Raw genomic sequence first — 19,290 nt, forward strand, 5'->3', positions numbered from 1 at the left:
AGCGCCGCCGCACTCCCAAGCGGCGCACCGTAGCAGTGCGCCCCCCGGCCGGCCCTTTTTTTTTTTTTTTAAGCATTCCCATTTCTAAAGCCAGCTGCACTAACAGTGGCAGTTAAACAGCATTAATTGTTAAAGGAGACCCAATGACAGTGCTTACAAATATACAGTTATTACAGGAAAAGGTTCCAATATAGCAACAGCGCTAAAGTAAGGATGTGTATCACAGCCAGTAGCTTTCTCACACCGAGAGGTCCAGAGAAACCAGGTGCAGGCTCCTGTTGTCCTCCCTAGGTAAGGGCTAGACAGGATGCATTTTCTCTCACAGGAACCACCCATGAATGCACAGAACACCTCAACCAAAGACCCCAAAATGGAATCTCAGTTAGGGGGTTTTGGTTTTGGTCACATAGGCATATTCCTACTATCTCATAGCAAAGCCCTCCAGAGAGCTCATGGAACCAAGTACAAGCACCGATCCGATTGTTATCAGTACTGACTAGGTGATACACACTGCTCTGAAACTCCTTACAGCACTGTTCATCAGTGTGTATCAGGCCTTGACCAGGATCAGGGTGTCATGCAGAAGCAGCAAAACAGCTCAGGCTAATTCCAGGCCTGATGGAATTATCCCTCACAGCATAATAGTACACAAACATTTGAGGTCCGCTTTTCTGTGTTCTACCTTTAGTTTTCCCAAAGTTAAATATTCTTGTTTTTCTTAACTATTTCTTATATGTTATATTTTCCCTCATTTTTGTGACCCTCCTCAATGTGCTGTCTAGTTTTTTAGTGTCCTTCAAATACAGTGTCCAATGCTCTAACCACAGCCAGACCTGCAAAGATAACTTACTACTAATACAGATGTGATAAGCATATGTCTGTGTCTTTCTTCAAATCATTGATTTTTTTTTTTGGCAGCTGGCCGGTGTGGGGATCTGAACCCTTGACTTTGGTGTTCTTAGCACCACAGTCTTCCAAGTGAGTTAATTGGCCAGCTCCTCAAATCAGTGATTTTTAAAGTAAGGGAGCTAAGAACAGATCTGTTGGACATTGTTAAGGGCTCCCTCTGGGTTGACATCAGTTCAGTGATCAGATGTCTTTGGATAAGGTATTAAATCAGTTATGAATTCACTTAGTAGTAGTCTGATCCATACTTCCTCACTTGTCCATGCTGTTGTTATGACAGACTAAAATTTAGTATTAAGTTTATGGCATTCCCTTTATCTACCAACCCAGTATCAGGGATATGGAGTTTGGTCTTATTTTTCTTAATGAATATCTTTAGCTGCAAGTAATTATATTCCTTAAGCATTTCCAATTCTGCTCTAAAATGTTTCTGTAAGATTTTTGGATATCTGGGCAAAATAGTTTCCTTAAGAATAATTATATAGGGGAAAAAAAAAAAAAAACGATTACACTATATTTGCATTGTTTAGCCCAGACCAAAGTTTCCCTTCTTTTGGAGGGGAAGCCAAATATAATTGGTGCTGGGCCGGCCCGTGGCTCACTCGGGAGAGTGTGGTGCTGATAACACCAAGGCCCCGGGTTCGGATCCCATATAGGGATGGCCGGTTGCTCACTGGCTGAGCGTGGTGCTGACAACACCAAGTCAAGGGTTAAGATCCCCTTACCGGTCATCTTTTACAAACAAACAAAAAAAAACAAATATAATTGGTGCTAATGTGATGCTGATCTGTTTGATTTTGTCACACTGTGATGTGATTTAAAATAAGGGACATTGTCATTAGAGTTAAGTACTTATTATAGACAGAGAGTTAAATATATGGGCAGAAGGAAAAGGAGGGAAGTGAGGGGAGATTTTGTCCAAGTCAGGTCTCTCCTGTGGCTGAGCATATACCTTCCCTCCCGGACATCTCTACCAGTTTCCTTTAGTCATCTAAACTTGTGCTGTACCCTCCACCAAACCTGACCCTCCTCCTGTATTCTTTTTCATGATCGATAATATTAACATCTATCCAGCTACTTTAGGTAGAAATATGGAAGTTATCCTAGACAATTGCTTCTCCCTAATCCTTACATCTAAGTCCACTCCTAGAGAGGCAGAATAGTGTAGTGGAAAACACATAGACCCAGATTTAAATGCAAAGCTGTGTCATTTTGGCCCTTGTTTCCACAGCCATAGTGAGGATAATAGTGCCCATCTCATAGACTTGTGAGAAGATGAAATGAAATACTGAAAATGCCTAACACAGTAGAGCACCTCGTATCCCTTTACTGTCTCCATGCTTCTGTTTTGCCTCAGTCTAACTCTACCCTAGCCAGAGTGATCTTTAAAACTCTGACCGTCTCTCTCTCCTACTTAAAGTTCTTTGGTGGCTCCCTGTTGTTTTTAGGTTTAAATTTCAAAATGCTTATGCAAGGCTTTTCATGATCTGGTCCCTGCTGCCTACCTTTCCAACTTTTTCTCTTCTTACTCCTTCATGTGCTTAACTATTAGCCATACAGAACTCAGATGGCCTATAGTCTCATGCTACCCTTCTGTGCAGAGTGCCCTCCCCTTCCTTTTCCAGTGGCGTAGTCTCCCTGCTCTTGTATCACACACATGCACGTGCGCACACACACAACACACACACAGACACACACACACACACACACACACTTATGAAATTGTTCCTGAAATGCTTTTTCTTTTCATTCTCCCTTGTCCATAAGCTGTATAGTATTCATTCGTAATGTGTCCTCTGATTATGAGATATATAGAGTGAAATGCAAAGAAAACACATTTTGCACTTTTAAAGAATCAAAGTACAAACATTTAAATAGCACTTAGTGAAGGAGTATGGGCTATGTTGTGACAAGACAACCCTAAGGACAAGTGTCAGTCATGAAGTTCTACCCCTTGATCTTTATAGGAAGGACGTTAAGCACATAGTAAGGATAGGTGGCATTTGAACTATGTGTCATGTATATCTGGAATCATCTATGAAGAAATTAACTCATAGGAGGCATATTCATAACAAAAAGAAATAAGGCAAGATCAGGCATTTGACCACCTAGGAAGCAAGAGGAACTTTTCTCTCCTGTTTAGTCTGCATCGCAGTGTAAAAGACATATGACTTCAAAAATTCTCTGTGCCATTTGTTAAGGGTTCAAAAGAAAATTAATAAAGACAGATCCCTCTGTTGAGTGATTGAGCTCACTAAAACTGCCTATCCCTCTCACCACCACCCCCCTTTTTTTAAGGCTTCATGCTAAAAATGTGGTACTAACTAGTTATCTGTCAACATTTGTACGTTTGTGTCTTTTAACTGATTTTAATTGCTCATTCATCTAGCAGACGTTTACTGAGTACCTACTATCTTCCAAGCACTGCTCTAGGTTCTGAGAATCCAGTGGTGAGCAAAATAGACTATCCAGGTATCACTGTCCTCAGTCTGCATTCTTGTTGAGGAGAGACAGTAAACAAACATGATATGGAGTCATCTGCAAATATACCCACTGCTGTCCCGCTTGCTTTTACTTGGGCTTTTCGATTATGTCATTACTTTATATTGAGAAATGTTACTAAAAACATTCCTATGAATGTTGCATGCATTTTAACAGCTCGAGAGAAATTCCTTTCTACTTATAGTATCATATAGTAATCACTGTGCAGCCAATTTGTTTTTATTCCACAGACACTGGAAATTATGTAGCTGACAGGGTTTCCCTTTTCACATTGGCTGCTAGAAAACTGAGAGATAAGTTTGTGGCCTACCCATTATAGCCATAGTAGTCGTAAAGGTCATTCTGGTGTGCATTATTCTTATTTTGAGCTCCATTTGCCCCACCCCTTTAAAGCTTTTCTTTAACTCTACTGTGAATTTATGCTGTCTTGTCATATTTTATATATCCATGTAAGCTTATCAAAATTCTTTTTGGAGCAAGGTAGAGTGGTGAATTATAAACATATATGCTCATAAAAATAGAAAATATAAGGTGTGGCTGTAACAGAATTAATAAAAGTACTTATACTGTAGGCCAGTGGTTCTCAATGGGGGACAGTTTTGTCCCTTAGGGGACATTTCGGCAGTGTCTGGTTGTCACAATTAGGAGGTACTACTGGCATGTTACATTGAACAGGAAAGCCCCCCACAACAAAGAATTATCTGGCCCCAAATGTCAATAGTGCTGACTTTGGGAAACCCTGCTATAAATTGGACCATTCAATCCATAATTTACTGCATTCGAGAGCTCTAGAAGCATCTTATATAAATGACAAATGTGTTTCTGTCTTAGTCCATTTGTGCTGCTACAAGAAATTATCTGAGACTGGGTAATTTATAAACAACAGAAATTTATTTCCTCACAGTTCTAGAGGCTGGGAAGTCCAAGATCAAGGTGCCAGTAGGGTCAGTGTCTGGTGAAGGCCCATTCCTCATAGATGGTGCCGTCTAGGTGTCTTCACATGGCAGAAGGGACAGAAAGGGCAAAAATGAGAGGATCGCTGGCAAAAGAGCAAGAGGGGCTGAACTTACCTACTCAAGCCCTTTTTCTCTAATCCCATCCATGAGGGCAGAGCCCTCATGATTTAATCACTTCCCGAAAGGCCCCCACCTCTTAATATCACCACAATGGAAATTAAGTTTTAACATGAATTTTGGAAGTGACACATTCCAACCATAGCAGTTCCCATGTTGTTTATTCAGTATATATTCTAAGTGGGAAGGTTGGGTACCCTTTCACTAAATCTATCATTAATCAATATTCCTGAAAGCAATATTTTTCCCTTCAGAAATCTATATAGGCCAGCCCGTGGCTCACTCGGTAGAGTGCGGTGCTGATAACACCAAGGCCACGGGTTCGGATACTATATAGGGATGGCCAGTCAGCTCACTGGCTGAGCATGGTGCTGACAACACCAAGCCAAGGGTTGAGATCCCCTTACCGGTCATCTTTTAAAAAAAAAAGAAATCTATATAATTATGCCAATGAGTCACAACTTCAGGTTGACAAAATTGTGGGGAAAGGTGCTTTTCACTTGAGCTCGAGACATTTGAATATTTGAGGAAGCAACACAGTTAGAATAAGACTGTCCTTTTCATCCTCCTTTCTCTTTGCAGGCTTTCATAGAGACCATGTTTGCCAGTAAAGCCCCTGTGGAGGAAGCCTTTCTTTATGCTAAGGTGAGTTTCAGATGATTGGAAAGTTCTTATTGGAGGCAAATGTAAAGTAATATTATTGATTCACAGATGGCTTACACTCGGTTTTCATAGTAGGGACCAGCATGTCATTCGAGAGGATTTGGTTCTCAAATGTCACTGGTAATTTATTAGGTGAGTCTAAAACATGCAGCATTACAATTAAAGGGAAAAAATTGCAAAGTAGAATAGATGAAAAAGGAAAGACTTAACAATGCACAATGAGAAGAATAATACTGTTTAAGTAAACATAAAGAAGAATTTCAGTGCTATAGATAGTGGCAGAAACTCACCAATCTCCAGCTCCATCCTACAGTGTAGTGAAATTAGTAGAATTTTCAACTTGTCAAGCATTCTTTTTCCAGAGCATTTAGGTTGGTAGCTATTTGAAAGGTTGAAATTAATAATTAAGAGCTATTAAAAATGTGAGCCATAGGGCCAGCCTGTGGCTCACTCGGGACAGTGTGGTGCTGATAACAAGGCCACGGGTTCGGATCCTGTATAAGGATGGCCGGTTGGTTCACTTGGGAGAGCATGGTGCTGACAACACCAAGTCAAGGGTTAAGATCCCCTTACCAGTCATCTTTTAAAAAATAAAAAAAAAATGTGAGCCATATTTTGGTGTTTAACTAAATAAGGATAAACAAACAGTAACCTTACGTAACTGTATCTCTGGACTCAGCCTTCATCATAGGTTTTCTGTGTTCTCTTTTATACTTAATTTGAAAATCATAGGAAATTTAAAGAACACTCAAAAGAAAAGAACGTTTAATAAAAGGATTAAATTACAGTATTGATGGGAATAAGAGTATATATTTAGTATAGACTATAGTATGTGGAAAAGAAATGGACTGAAATTACACCGTAAAAGGTTTGGTTAGATATGATGAATAGTTTTCCAGCAATGACTTAAGGTAAGTACTGATACAGAGATATGGGCTATTGAAGAGAGCCTGGGCTAGACAACCCTACAGAAATCCTTCTAGTTATACCTTGCTGTTGTCTTTCATAGTTTGAATTTGAGTGCCGGGCTCGTGGTGCAGATATCTTAGCCTACCCCCCTGTGGTTGCTGGTGGTAATCGGTCAAACACTTTGCACTATGTGAAGAATAATCAACTCATCAAGGTACGTAAATGCCCTTCAGTGCTGCTCCTACTAGGTTCAGACGCCTAGTAGTAAACTCACTAACCTCATGGTCCCCTTTTATAAAGTAGTTTTACAGACAGTATCATATTTGATCCTTGCATTAGTCCTGTTAGATAGGAGCAGTTATTTTTTTCCCATCCATTTTATTTTTTTCATCATACATGTTTATGGGGTACAATTTGTTGTTTTGATACATGCATATATTGTATAATGATCTAATTAGAACAGTTAGTGTATCTGTCACCTAAACATTTATCATTTCTTTGTGGTTATAACATTCAAGATCCTCTTTTCTGGCTATCTTGTGATATAAAATATAATATTATTAGCTATTGTCACCTTAGAGCACCAGAACTTATTCTTCCTATCTAACCATAACTTTGTAACTTTGTACTGGTAGGAGCAATTATTGACATGCCTGTTTAATAGATGAAGAAAATAAACTTTAAAAAGTTAAACAACTCATTAGTACAGAGCCAAATATTCTACTCCAAAGCATCTGCTCATTTCATTCTATAGCACACCTTCTCTAAGGACTTGGCAACAACAGTGGGCCAAGCATATTTTGAGGGCAAAAGTATTTTAAGAAATCTTTATTAGCAGTGTGGGAACATATCTTTTATCGTTTTCTCTCCATGTGACTATATAAGTGAAGAATTGTGTGTACTTTTATTAAGTCCATTTCTTATGTATTTTAATACGCAGTAAATTCAAAAACATATATATATATAGCAAACAAATTATGCAGCATAATTTTTTTTAAATGAATACCGGAGGCTGGCTGGTTATCTCAGTTGGTTAGAGCACAGTGTTATAACACCAAGGTCAAGGGTTCGGATCCCCACACTGGCCAGCCACCAAAATTAAAAGAATAAAAAAAAAAAGAATACCCATCACTCAACTTTAGAGCTAAGACATTAGCAATACATTGCACCTACTTATGTACCCTCCTTCTGTGCCATCCCACTGCCTCCCTCCCACAGGTAACTGGTATCCTAAATTTTTCTTTCCCTTGATTTTCAAAAAATAGTTGTATCATATATACATGATTCCCAAACAGAATGAATTAGCTCTGTTTATTTATGAAGTATATAAAAATTAGGTACTGCTATATATAGTTTGGGGGAGACTTTTTTTTAACTCATAAATATTTATGATAATATGAATTTTCTCCCAAATATTTGGGGTTTTTTGGTTTGTTCTGTTTTTTGGCAACTGGCCAGTCTAGGGACCCAAAGCTGAGACCTTGATGTTATCTCTCAAATATTTGTATTGTTTATACCCTCACCAGCAGTGTGTAATTCTGTTGGCCACATCTTCTCCATTCCCTGGTACTATCAGATTTCTTAATTTCTGCCATTCTAGTTGGTATAAAATAGTATCTCACTATGGTCTTAATTTTTATTACCTTAATTATCAATGAAATTGAGTATCTTTTCTTTAGCACTACCAGTTTCAGCTTACTAATACTTTGTTTAGGATGTTCTGATCTGAGTTCATGAGTGAGATTGGCCTATAATTTTTCTTTCTCATACTGTTTTTTTCTGGTTTTCATATCAAGGTCAAACTAAGCTCATAAAATGAATAGTTCTTTTTTAATATTATGGAATGATTTGAATCGTCGTTTCTTGAAAATTTGGTAGAACACACATATGGAACTATTTGGGCCTGGTATTTTCCTTTGTGGGCTTTTTAACTACTAATTCAGTATCTTTAATATATTGAGGCTTTTTATCTCTCTTTCTTCCTTTCTTTCTGCATTTTTTATTGTAAAATATAACTTTCCGGGCCATCCCGGTGGTGCACTCGGTAGAGTGCGGCGCTTGGGAGCGCGGCGGTGCTCCTGCCAAGGGTTCGGATCCCATATAGAGACCAGTCCGCTCACTGGTTGAGCGCAGTGCGGGCGCGACACTGAGGGTTGCAATCCCGTTGCCGGTTGCGGTACGGGCGCGACACCGAGGGTTTCGATCCCGTTACCAGTCACGAAAAAAGACAAAAAAAGGAAAAATATATATATATATATATATATAACTTTCCTACTAGGAAAGTACTTAAAACAAAAAGGAACAGTTTAATACGTAATTATAAAGTGAACACTCTTATAACCATTACCCAGATCAAGAAATAGAACAGATGTAGGCAAACTACCACCCTCGGGTCAAATCCAGCCTGCCACCTGTTTATGTAAATAAAGTTTTATTGGAACACAGGCAATCCCACTTTCCAATTACAGTGGCAGAGTTAAGTAGTTGCATCAGTGATGATATTGCCCACAAAGGAAAAAATATTTACTGTCTTGCCCTTTTTGGAAAAAGTTTGCCAATCCCTGAAATATGACATTACTATCCCTCCACCCCCAGGAAGTATTTCCTACCATGTATTCCTTCCCAGTGATAATCCTTTCTCTGACAGTATAACCACTGTGGCTATCCACTAACTTTGATGGTAATCATGTCTTTGTTTTTCTTTTTACTTTGCAACTAATAGATAATATAGTTTATCATAGGTAGTTTCGTTTTGCTTACTTTTGAACTTTATATATTTGAAATGTATGCAAATATGAAGGCTCTAAACCTTTGGCAGAAATGCAGTCAGAGAGAGCAAGCTACCCTGTGTTTTCTGCCTCTAAGCTTACCACCCACAGCTACATCTAGCTCTCAGAAGTAGATCAAAGCAGAACCCTTCTGACAGAGTTTATTTTTTGTTTTGTTAGTTAGTTAGTTTGGTGTGGCACAAAGGGTTTATTCCGACCCCTCCAGTCCCACCACAATCCCACATCCATAGCTGGTGGGCATGTATGTGATAACCCCACCTCCTGAGTTCCAGGTCCACCTCCCACTGGTAAGTGGGCTCATTCAGTGCTTAGGGAGACCCTCTTATGCATGGTGTTGGTGTAGGGGTGCCAGTGAGACTCCAGGTTTGCCTGACAGTGTGTAGCTAGATTTATCTGTATGCTCACCATTCCTTCTGACATGTTAGATGGCTTTTCTGGGATTACTTTTTCATCTACCTTTAGATGAAGGTTGGCCAGTGTGGGGAACTGAACCCATGACCTTGGGGTTAGAAGGCTGCTCTCTAGCCAGCTAAGCTTACCGGCCAGGTCTCATTCTCATTCTTGAAAGATGGCTATGCTGAGACAACCATCCTAGGTTGACAGTTATTTTCAGTCATCAACTTGATTATTCCTGTCTTCTGACATTCAGTGTTGCTGATTAAAAAAAAAAAAACACCACTAATTATTAATTGTTCCTTATAGGAAATCTCTTTTTGCTTTGGCTGCTTTTAAGATCTCTTTTTCTTTGGTGTTTCTCAATTTTATTATATGTCTAAGTACAAATTCATTTTTATGTAAATTTATGTAAATAAATTTATTGTTTCTACTTCCTGAATCTGTGGATTCATGTTTTTCATCAGTTCCATACAATTCTCAGATATCATCTCTTCAGATATTACCTTTCCTATATTCTCTCTATTTACTCCTTCTAGGACTTCAACTAGATATGTTAGACTTTTTTGTTCTGTTCTTCATAAGCTAAGTTCTGTTTTGTATTTACCCTTGCCTTTCCACTCTCTGTCATATTCTAGGTGATTTTGGTAGGCCTCTCTTCTATGAAACTAATTTTCTCTTCAGCTGTCTGTCTAATCTGCTACCTTTTAAAAAAAAAGAATCGGTAAGGGGATCTTAACCCTTAACTTGGTGTTGTCAGCACCATGCTCCCCCAAGCGAGCTAACCGGCCACCCCTATATAGGGATCCAAACCCGTGGCCTTGGTGTTATCAGCACCGCACTCTCCCAAGTGAGCCACGGGCCGGCCTAATCTGCTACTTATTATCACTAATTTCAGTTCTGGGTTGTCTTTTTTGAAGAGAGAAATGATCTTTCAGACATCTATTACATTATATAATGTTAGCATTTCATAAAATATATTGTTATCCAGGATCTACTTGTTTTCTAACAGGAAATTTATTCCATCTTAATGCCAGAAATAAAAACCAAATTCATTCTTTGAAGTTGCCATTACTATATATGTATACACACACACACATACACACACACACGTGTGTGTGTATATATGTACACACAGTACTTATTTACCCATTATTCTACTGTGTGTCAGATTTTGTGCTTACTTAGATATGAAAAAAATATGCCCTGTCTTCAAGGGCATGAATAGATCATTTCAATATAAATGACAAGGAGTAAGTTAAAGATTTAGCCAAAGTTTTCTTCTTTCCCCACATGTATTATGACAGATGGCAGAAGGGAGAGTGACATTCCAAAGTTAAATTGTTATGGGTAATCACATTTGAGTCAGGCCCTGGATACTAATTAATATAGGATTTTTTAAAAATTAATATATAATGATGATGGTAATATTTATGATGTGCTAATGTTTAACACTTAGTAATTCAAACTCAAGCAGTCTGGTTCCAGAGCCTATTACTTAACCATATACAGTGCCACCCCTTTCTTGAGCGAATTCATTTGAAAAATGTAGATGATGTGTTTCTTGTGAGGAAGAACCAGAGATTACTCTTTTTTAAATTTAAGCTTTTTTTAGTAAAATGAAAGACATAGATTAGATTAGAAGAAAGAACTTACGATCATGTGGTCACCTAGTGTAACCTATCTTACTTTTGTTCCAGGATGGGGAAATGGTGCTTCTGGATGGAGGTTGTGAGTCTTCCTGCTATGTGAGTGACATCACCCGTACCTGGCCCGTCAATGGCAGGTAAGGGTTTCTACAGAGTAACATATCCCACTGCTTCTTTAGGAGTATGAGTTGGAATATAGATATATTTGGAATAAATGAGTAAAGAAATATACAGATCCCTTCTGGGTCAGTTTAGCTGCTGTTTCAAAGGTCCTGATTATTTTTCTAAGGTGGTCTTGTTAATCATATCAGGCACCTAGAAACACCTAGTTAACTAACACACAGACGTTTATATTTATGAAATAAATTTGGAGGTGGTTTTTTTTTTTTTTGTCCTGATTACAAAAGTAATATTTAGATTATGGTAGTATAGCTTGCTTGGATTAATCCTCCACAGATAATAATTATAAAATCTGGACAAAATATTGAAAACAACTATTTAAAGGCACAAGAAAGCTTCCGAAAACAGGCAGAAACTATACAAGTCTGTTCTTTTTTTTTTTTTTTTTTTTTTTTTTTTTTTTTAAAAGATGACCGGTAAGGGGATCTTAACCCTTGACTTGGTGTTGTCAGCACCACGCTCACCCAGTGAGCGAACCGGCAATCCCTATGTGGGATCCGAACCCGGGGCCTTGGTGTTATCAGCACCGCACTCTCCCGAGTGAGCCACGGCCGGCCCACAAGTCTGTTCTTGACAGAACTATTGTGGGTAAATTTAGTGGTTAGGTCTTTTTGCCTGGGGACATTTCCCCCAATCCACAAAGCTTGAGCGGCAGAAAGCCACAGTCTTATTGGTTTAAAGTGTCAGAGGGTAAATTTAAGTGCCGGCAGAACAGCCAGAAAAAAATGGGAGAAAATCCTTGAAGAGAGGGAGCTACAGAGAGTGTGAGCCCCAAAATCTGCATAAAAAATATTTGGAAATCCTTGACTGATCACTAAACTATATGTTAGACTTTTTCAAAAGTAAAATGGTCTCAGGCCGGCCCGTGGCTCACTCGGTAGAGTGCGGTGCTGATAACACCAAGGCCACGGGTTCGGATCCTATATAGGGATGGCCGGTTTGCTCACTGGCTGAGCATGGTGCTGACAACACCAAGCCAAGGGTTGAGATCCCCTTACCGGTCATCTTTATAAAAAAAAAAAAAAAAAAAAAAAAGTAAAATGGTCTCTCGAAAGACACTGCTAAGAAAATGAATAGGCAGGCCAAAGACAGATGAATTTTTCACTGATATATATCTCACAAAGAAAGACAAACAAGACGCTTACTCATTGGGGAAATGCAAATTAAACCCCAATGAGCTACCACTGCACATCCACTAGAACAGCTAAAATTAAAAAGACTAGGGCCGGCCCGTGGCTCACTCAGGAGAGTGCGGTGCTGATAACACCAAGGCCCCAGGTTCGGATCCCATATAGGGATGGCTGGTTTGCTCACTGGCTGAGCGTGGTGCTGACAACACCAAGCCAAGGGTTAAGATCCCCTTACCGGTCATCTTTTTAAAAAAAACAAAATTAAAAAGACTAACTATACCAACTGCTGACAACAATGAAGTGCACCTGAAACTCTCCTACACTGCTCAAAGTGATGTAAAATGTTACAACCACTGTGGACAAAATTTGGCAGTTTCTTACGAAGTTAAATAAACACTGGCCCTTTGACCTAGTGATTCTTCTTGTAGGTATTTATCTAAAAATGGAAACATATGTCTACAAAAAGAGTTGTACAAGAATGTTCTTAACAGCTTTATACACAATAGCCAAAAACTTTAATGTCCATCAATAGGAAAATGAATATGCAAATTGTGGTCTGTTCATACAATGGAATACCACTCAGTGAAAAAGAACAGACTACTGATTGAAGCAGCACACTGAAGGGAGCTAGACACAAAAGAGTACATATTGTTTGATTCCATTTATATGATGTTCTAGATCATGCAAAACTAAGGTGAAATGAGGAAACTTTCTAGGAAGATGGAAATGTTCTACATATAATGATCGGGATATGGATCTGTATCAGTCAGGATTCTTCAGAGAAACAGAACCGAGAGGATGTGTGCGTGTGTGTATGTGTATAAGTAGATTGATTAATTGATTTTAAGGAGCTGGTTGTGGAGGCTGGCGTGTCTGAATTTTGTAGGACAGGTCAGCAGGCTGTAAACTTGAGCAAGAGTTGATGTTGCAGTGTTGAGCCCAAAATCTACAGGGCTGTCTGGAAACTCAGGTGGGATTTATATTACACTCATAGATAAAATTCCTTCTCCAGTATACCAAGCCATTTCTGGCATTTGAGTTCATTTATTGCGGGCTATATTTTTGTCCATGTTTCAACCAGCCAGCCAACCAAACTGTTAGAGCTTTTCTGACTCCTTGAGCTACAACACTGAATCCAAAATCTCTGTTTAATGGACCCATATCAATAAATTCAGCCTGATCCAACTTTATGTTCCTTCTGCTATCATCCCAAACTGTAAGTATACATTCCCACACATATTCTCAGATTTTTGTCTGTATAAATTGGAAAAATCATGAAGTTCTTTTTGGAATGCAGTGTCCTTCCTCATGGGTCACACTTTGTAACTAATCTTTTGGAGCCTGCTGGGACTAGAGTCTAGTTATAGGTCTAGAAGCAACCAAGCAATCAAGGCAACCAACTCAGGGGAGATACCTATAGGTTCTCAGGCAAAACAGGGTTAACTTTCTCAGATGGAGTCAGAAGAGCTACTTCTACTGGCAAAGAAGATTCAGAATTTAGGAGTTTACTCATTTGGTTACAGTGTGGTGCTGATAACACCAAGGTCAAAGGTTCGGATCCCCCTACCAGCCAGCTGCAAAAAAAAGAGAGAGAATTTGGGAGTTTAGTGTCCCCAACTTTATCAAGATTGGTACATCCATTTGTCCAAATTGTATAGCTTGTGTACCAAAGCATCCACTTAAGATCTTTCATTTGTACCATTCCTAACGAAGAAATTTGGTACCCCACCCCAAAATTGTACAGCTCAGATTTGTGCATTTCAGTATATGTAAATTTCACATTTTAAAAAAAATATTAAAAAATTATTTAGTAATACTGTAGTGGAGTAGAGTATGGGTGCATTTATAGATGATACAGTCATAACAACGTTGATGATGGTTGAACCTAGGAGATGGGTACATAGGTGTTCATTATACTATTATATTGTTATATTTAACCATTCTTCTATTAGGAGACATTTAGAGTTTGTCTAATATTTTGCAATTATAAAAAATATTCCAGTGAACATTTGTGTACGTTCGACTTCTTTGAATTTCAAATATTTTCTGTGGATGGATTCGTATAGAAGAATTACAAGCTCACATTATAAGAACATCTTTAAAGCATTTGATTTAGTTGGCTGTACTAATTTACATTCCCTTCAACAATGTATGACAATACATATCATTTATCACCCTAGCTGACTTTTTTTTCCATTTTTCCCATGATTGCTAAAGAAATTGTTATTCTAAAGATACCCGTATACTAGGAAGTTACTTGCAGTCCAGGTATTGACTAGTTTATCTAATGACATCTACTTCACTTAACAGAAGTGGATCCCTAGGATTTTCTTCCCTTTTTTTTTAATGGTAGTCTGTATATAAGGAATTAGAAAGAATCAAGGGTGAGCCTGGTGTGGACCTCTGACTGCATTCATGGCTGGGTACATCTTCTAGCCTCCTTCATGTATATCTGTTGACCATATGAAGGACTGTGTCGCTGTTCCATCTTGAAGGATTATTGCTCTTCCCATTGAGCTTCTAGGGCATGATTAAGGTCCTGTCAGTAATGATATATCAGTACTTAGTAAATATCAACAATGCTGCATCATCATCCGAAATTTTTCTAATCAAACTTAGAAGCAAACTTCTTACAATATCAGATTATTCTAAATTCAAGTTCTTTGGTTTTCTGTTCCCAGGTTCACCGCACCTCAGGCAGAACTCTATGAAGCTGTTCTAGAGATCCAGAGAGATTGTCTGACCCTCTGCTCCCCTGGGACAAGCTTAGAGAACATCTATAGCATGATGCTGACACTGATAGGACAGAAGCTTAAAGAGTTGGGGATCATGAAGAACATTAAAGAAAACAGTGCCTTCAAGGTACTTCACTTTCTTGACCCCAGTTCTCAAGAACACTTAACATACTGCTCAGTTTTTACCCTATATAAAGCAAATTAGGTTTAGCAATGGTCTTTGTGATTCTTCAACTGTAAGAGCGACTTAGCTTTAACATAGATTGAAACAAAGGAAGTCAGTACTTATTTCTCCCAGAAGATGGCAGCACATTCTGATTCTTCGCGTACTGCATAACTAGCTCAATATTAAGAAAACGTAAAATGAAGTCTGGTGCAGGACACAAAAAAGGAGGAGAGGCTAACTCTTCATCTTTTTCTGGTGATTCTGGAACTCAAAGGGGAAGATATTTGTTATTTCAGTGACATTGTTGAGACTTTAACCATATGCCCACACGTCTTTAATGAATTCTGTCTGTATCCAAAATGTAATAGTATTCAGTAAAAATGTAAGATCTCAGTTTCAAAATTAATATGCTAAGTGGTCAAGCCAGACAGACCATTAGGCATCTCTCACCTCCAGTTTAGGCAGCCAGAACTTCTATTATCAATAGAAAAGAAGCTATGAATTCACTGTTACTCAGGCCAACAAATCTTTAATTAACTGATAGAAATATCCACACTGGCAAATGCCCAATAATGCCCTCTCCACAAGTTGCTGTGCAATACTTAGGGTCTCCAGAGTAGGCTTCCTGAGAAGGATGTGTGAACATGGAAGAAGAGAGCTATTCTAACATCTGCCACAGTCATCCTCCCTTCTCCAGGAAAAGAGATTTTCATTTGCCACAGTCATTCCTGGAATTACCCACATCAGAATATATGTAACATATTAAATAGTGGGAATGGAAATGCAGATTATTTAGAATGCCATTAGCAGAATTGCAGACAAGAGGTAGCAGTTTATCAGGTCTCTTAATCCTTAGCCAAGGATAGGTTAAACATGAGTAGTAGAACCATGGGAGAGGTATTAACACATATCTCAGTGATTTATACATGCCCAACTTTCCCCTGAAGGAGTCATTGCTCTAGTAATACCGCGGTAATTATCTTTTCCAGGCCGCTCGAAAATACTGCCCTCATCATGTTGGCCGTTTATCAGGTCTCTTAATCCTTAGCCAAGGATAGGTTAAACATGAGTAGTAGAACCGTGGGAGAGGTATTAACACATATCTCAGTGATCTATACATGCCCAACTTTCCCCTTAAGGAGTCATTGCTCTGGTAATACCGCGGTAATTATCTTTTCCAGGCCGCTCGAAAATACTGCCCTCATCATGTTGGCCATTACCTTGGGATGGATGTGCATGACACTCCAGACATGCCCCGTTCCCTCCCTCTACAGCCCGGTATGGTAATCACCATTGAGCCAGGTAAGGAGAAGTGTTAGCAGCCTCTGACCCCTTGAGACACATAGTAATAGCACACTTATTATTTTTATTTTATTATTGTTTACTTTTACCTGAATCAACATAATTAAATTAGAAGAGACAGGAATAGGGCCGGCCCGGTGGTGCACTCGGTAGAGTACAGCGCTTGGGAGCGCAGCGGCGCTCCTGCCGAGGGTTCGGATCCCATATAGAGACCGGTCCGCTCTGGTGCGGGCGCGACAACGAGGGTTGCGATCCCGTTGCCAGTCGCGGTATGGGCGCAACACCGAGGGTTGCGATCCCGTTACTGGTCACGAAAAAAAAAAAAGACAAAAAGGAAAAAAAAAATGTAACAATTTCTGGCCCGGCCCAGTGGCTCACTCGGGAGAGTGCGGTGCTGATAACACCAAGGCCCCGGGTTCGGATCCCATATAGGGATGGCCGGTTCGCTCACTGGCTGAGCGTGGTGCTGACAACACCAAGTCAAGGGTTAAGATCCCCTTACCGGTCATCTTTAAAGAAAAAAAAAAGAAGAGACAGGAATAAAATCTCTCCAATATAAAAGGTAACTTTTAGATTTATCTTTAGCTTTCTTATTTAATATCAAGCAATTTGCTTAATTTGACTCCTCCAATAAACAATAGATGGAGAATACTTTCTATAAGCAGATAGTAAGAAATGAATCTTTTTTTTAATCTTGCCTTTGCCAGGGCCATTTTGTACTAGTTTCACATTTAGTGGTGGTGGGCTACTCAGGTTTCCAGAGCCCCCAGTGTTGCATGCAGAGAGACACGCAGACTCCATGTTCTCAGTTGCAACACCTCTGCAAGCTGTGTTGAACTTCTCAGCATGACCCCACTTCTCGGTATCCAACTCCTCTCATAAGCTTTGGAGAAAGCTCACAATCAAATAGGTTACCTAACTTGAATGATACTGGGTGTTAGGCAGAATTCAGTGCTGGAGTATGAATATTGATGTTACAAAAGTTGACTTTTAAACACTGATGCTGTTTTTGTCATAAAAATGTCTGAGTTTTAGATTTCACATGTTTTAATCTCTAAGTTATGGCTGGGAAATGTCTTTTATACCACCCTTTGAACCCAGTCATATGTTGTGGTCTGTGGCCATAGATACCATTTAGTTCAATCTAATTGGTGCATGAGTGCACATAGTACTTCCTTAGACTTTGCGTTTTCCTTTGCTGACCTTTTTCTTTTTATCGGAGCAGTATCTGTGAATATATTGGAGGAAGTTTGCAATTTCTTTAATATCCTGTTGTCTGTCTAACTTTATGATTAGAAAGGGTATCTGGGGCTTCTAGATTTTTCCAAATGTAAATTAAAGGCTATTTCTCTCTTTTATATCATGTACATTGGTTATTTTTATAGCATATTTGAGAGAGAAAATAACTTTATAGTGACTATTTCAGCCCCTGCTTGTTAAAGCTAATAATCTCTAAATAAGTATTTATTTTAATACATTTTAAATACATTTTATCTTTATTTTTGCAAAGTGCCCTTTTTCCAGGGGACTGTTAGGCAGAGAAAGAATACACTTACATAATCTGCTGGCTCCCAGCTTATATTGACATACTCCTAAGTAACTTTAGTGGCTTGCTTGAGCCACTAGAATGTGAGAGAATCATGATCAACATTATCATAGTTGTATGGAGCCTGTAGACTAATATATAAAATAACTGTAATATTAATTCTAGTAATGATAGCCAACACATACTGATCATTATGTACCTGGCACTTTTACATGTATTACCTCGATCCTCACAACCCTACTGGGTAGGTGCTGTTAAGATCCAGTATTATAGAAGGAATTGTAACACAGAGAGGTTAACTTACTTGCCCCAAATCACCCAGTTACTGTCATTGATGAACAACACATTCTTCTTTCTCTTTCTCAGGCATTTATATTCCAGAGGATGACAGAGATGCCCCAGAGAAGTTTCGGGGCCTTGGTGTACGAATCGAAGATGATGTAGTGGTGACTCAGGACTCACCTCTCATCCTGTCTGCAGATTGTCCCAAAGAGATGAGTGACATCGAACAGATATGCAGCAGGGCCTCTTGACTGTCACTTCAGCCAACATGCGTCTCAGGTGCAAGATTGCACCCCTGCACATGTGCTTTCTGAGTGTCTCTGCGTGTACATTTATACCTTCATTCCATTTGGGAATGCAGCAGCTGTATAATTGTGTGTTTTTGGTTTTTTGTTTTAAGTAGATAGAAATCTGGAAAAATGCATTTTTGAACAGTATGTTACTGCAGCCTTAGTAACATTAATTCTGTAGAATTAATGACCTGAGCAGATTTAATTTTTAAACATAAGGAAAGGTCTTGGTTACATATGTGTATGCATTCCAATTAATACCTTTAAACTTATAGAAAATCCTCTTCTTTTTCTCTTCACTACCTTCTCTTTCTGTACTTTTGCTGAGATCCACCTAATATCATCAGATGTTTGTGTGATGCCTATATTTTGAGGTAATAACCAAGGTCTCTTCCTATGCTAAAAGCCACCCGTCAGTGATTGTGAGTGGCCAATACATACTTCCATAACTCCTCCCTACCTGTTCAGATCCTGTGTGTCTACTGGAGCTACATGAGCCCTCAGGAGCACTCGTGTCCTGAAGTTTTACCATTCGACCATAGTCCAGATTCCAGCAACACTCATTATTGAACAAAACAGTTTTGAGTCTTTCTTGCTGTTTGGTTGCCTGGGACCTGGAAAGTGTTTAGATTCTTAATAAGGAAATAGAAGAGAAAGAAAAATACATATGTGTCTACTACAAATTAAGACCTCCATGGGCCGGCCCGTGGCTCACTCGGTAGAGTGCGGTGCTAATAACACCAAGGCCCCGGGTTCGGATCCCACATAGGGATGG

General features: G+C 39.1%; 1 protein-coding gene across 1 annotated transcript in view; it reads left to right on the top strand.

The window, feature by feature from the left end:
• The window catches only part of XPNPEP3 (X-prolyl aminopeptidase (aminopeptidase P) 3, putative), a 69,987-nt gene extending 51,407 nt beyond the window's left edge, over positions 1-18,580 (top strand). Inside the window, exons 5-10 of the mRNA XM_008566689.1 lie at positions 5,064-5,126; positions 6,154-6,267; positions 10,936-11,021; positions 14,876-15,056; positions 16,277-16,397; positions 18,310-18,580. Coding sequence (XP_008564911.1) covers positions 5,064-5,126; positions 6,154-6,267; positions 10,936-11,021; positions 14,876-15,056; positions 16,277-16,397; positions 18,310-18,476 — 732 coding nt within the window. The 3' untranslated portion in view covers positions 18,477-18,580. The remainder of the gene's footprint in view (positions 1-5,063; positions 5,127-6,153; positions 6,268-10,935; positions 11,022-14,875; positions 15,057-16,276; positions 16,398-18,309) is intronic.
• The last annotated feature ends 710 nt before the right edge of the window (positions 18,581-19,290 follow it).

Source organism: Galeopterus variegatus, unplaced genomic scaffold (genome assembly GCF_000696425.1).
Source record: "Galeopterus variegatus unplaced genomic scaffold, G_variegatus-3.0.2 Scaffold262, whole genome shotgun sequence".
Classification (NCBI taxonomy): Eukaryota; Metazoa; Chordata; class Mammalia; order Dermoptera; family Cynocephalidae; genus Galeopterus; species Galeopterus variegatus.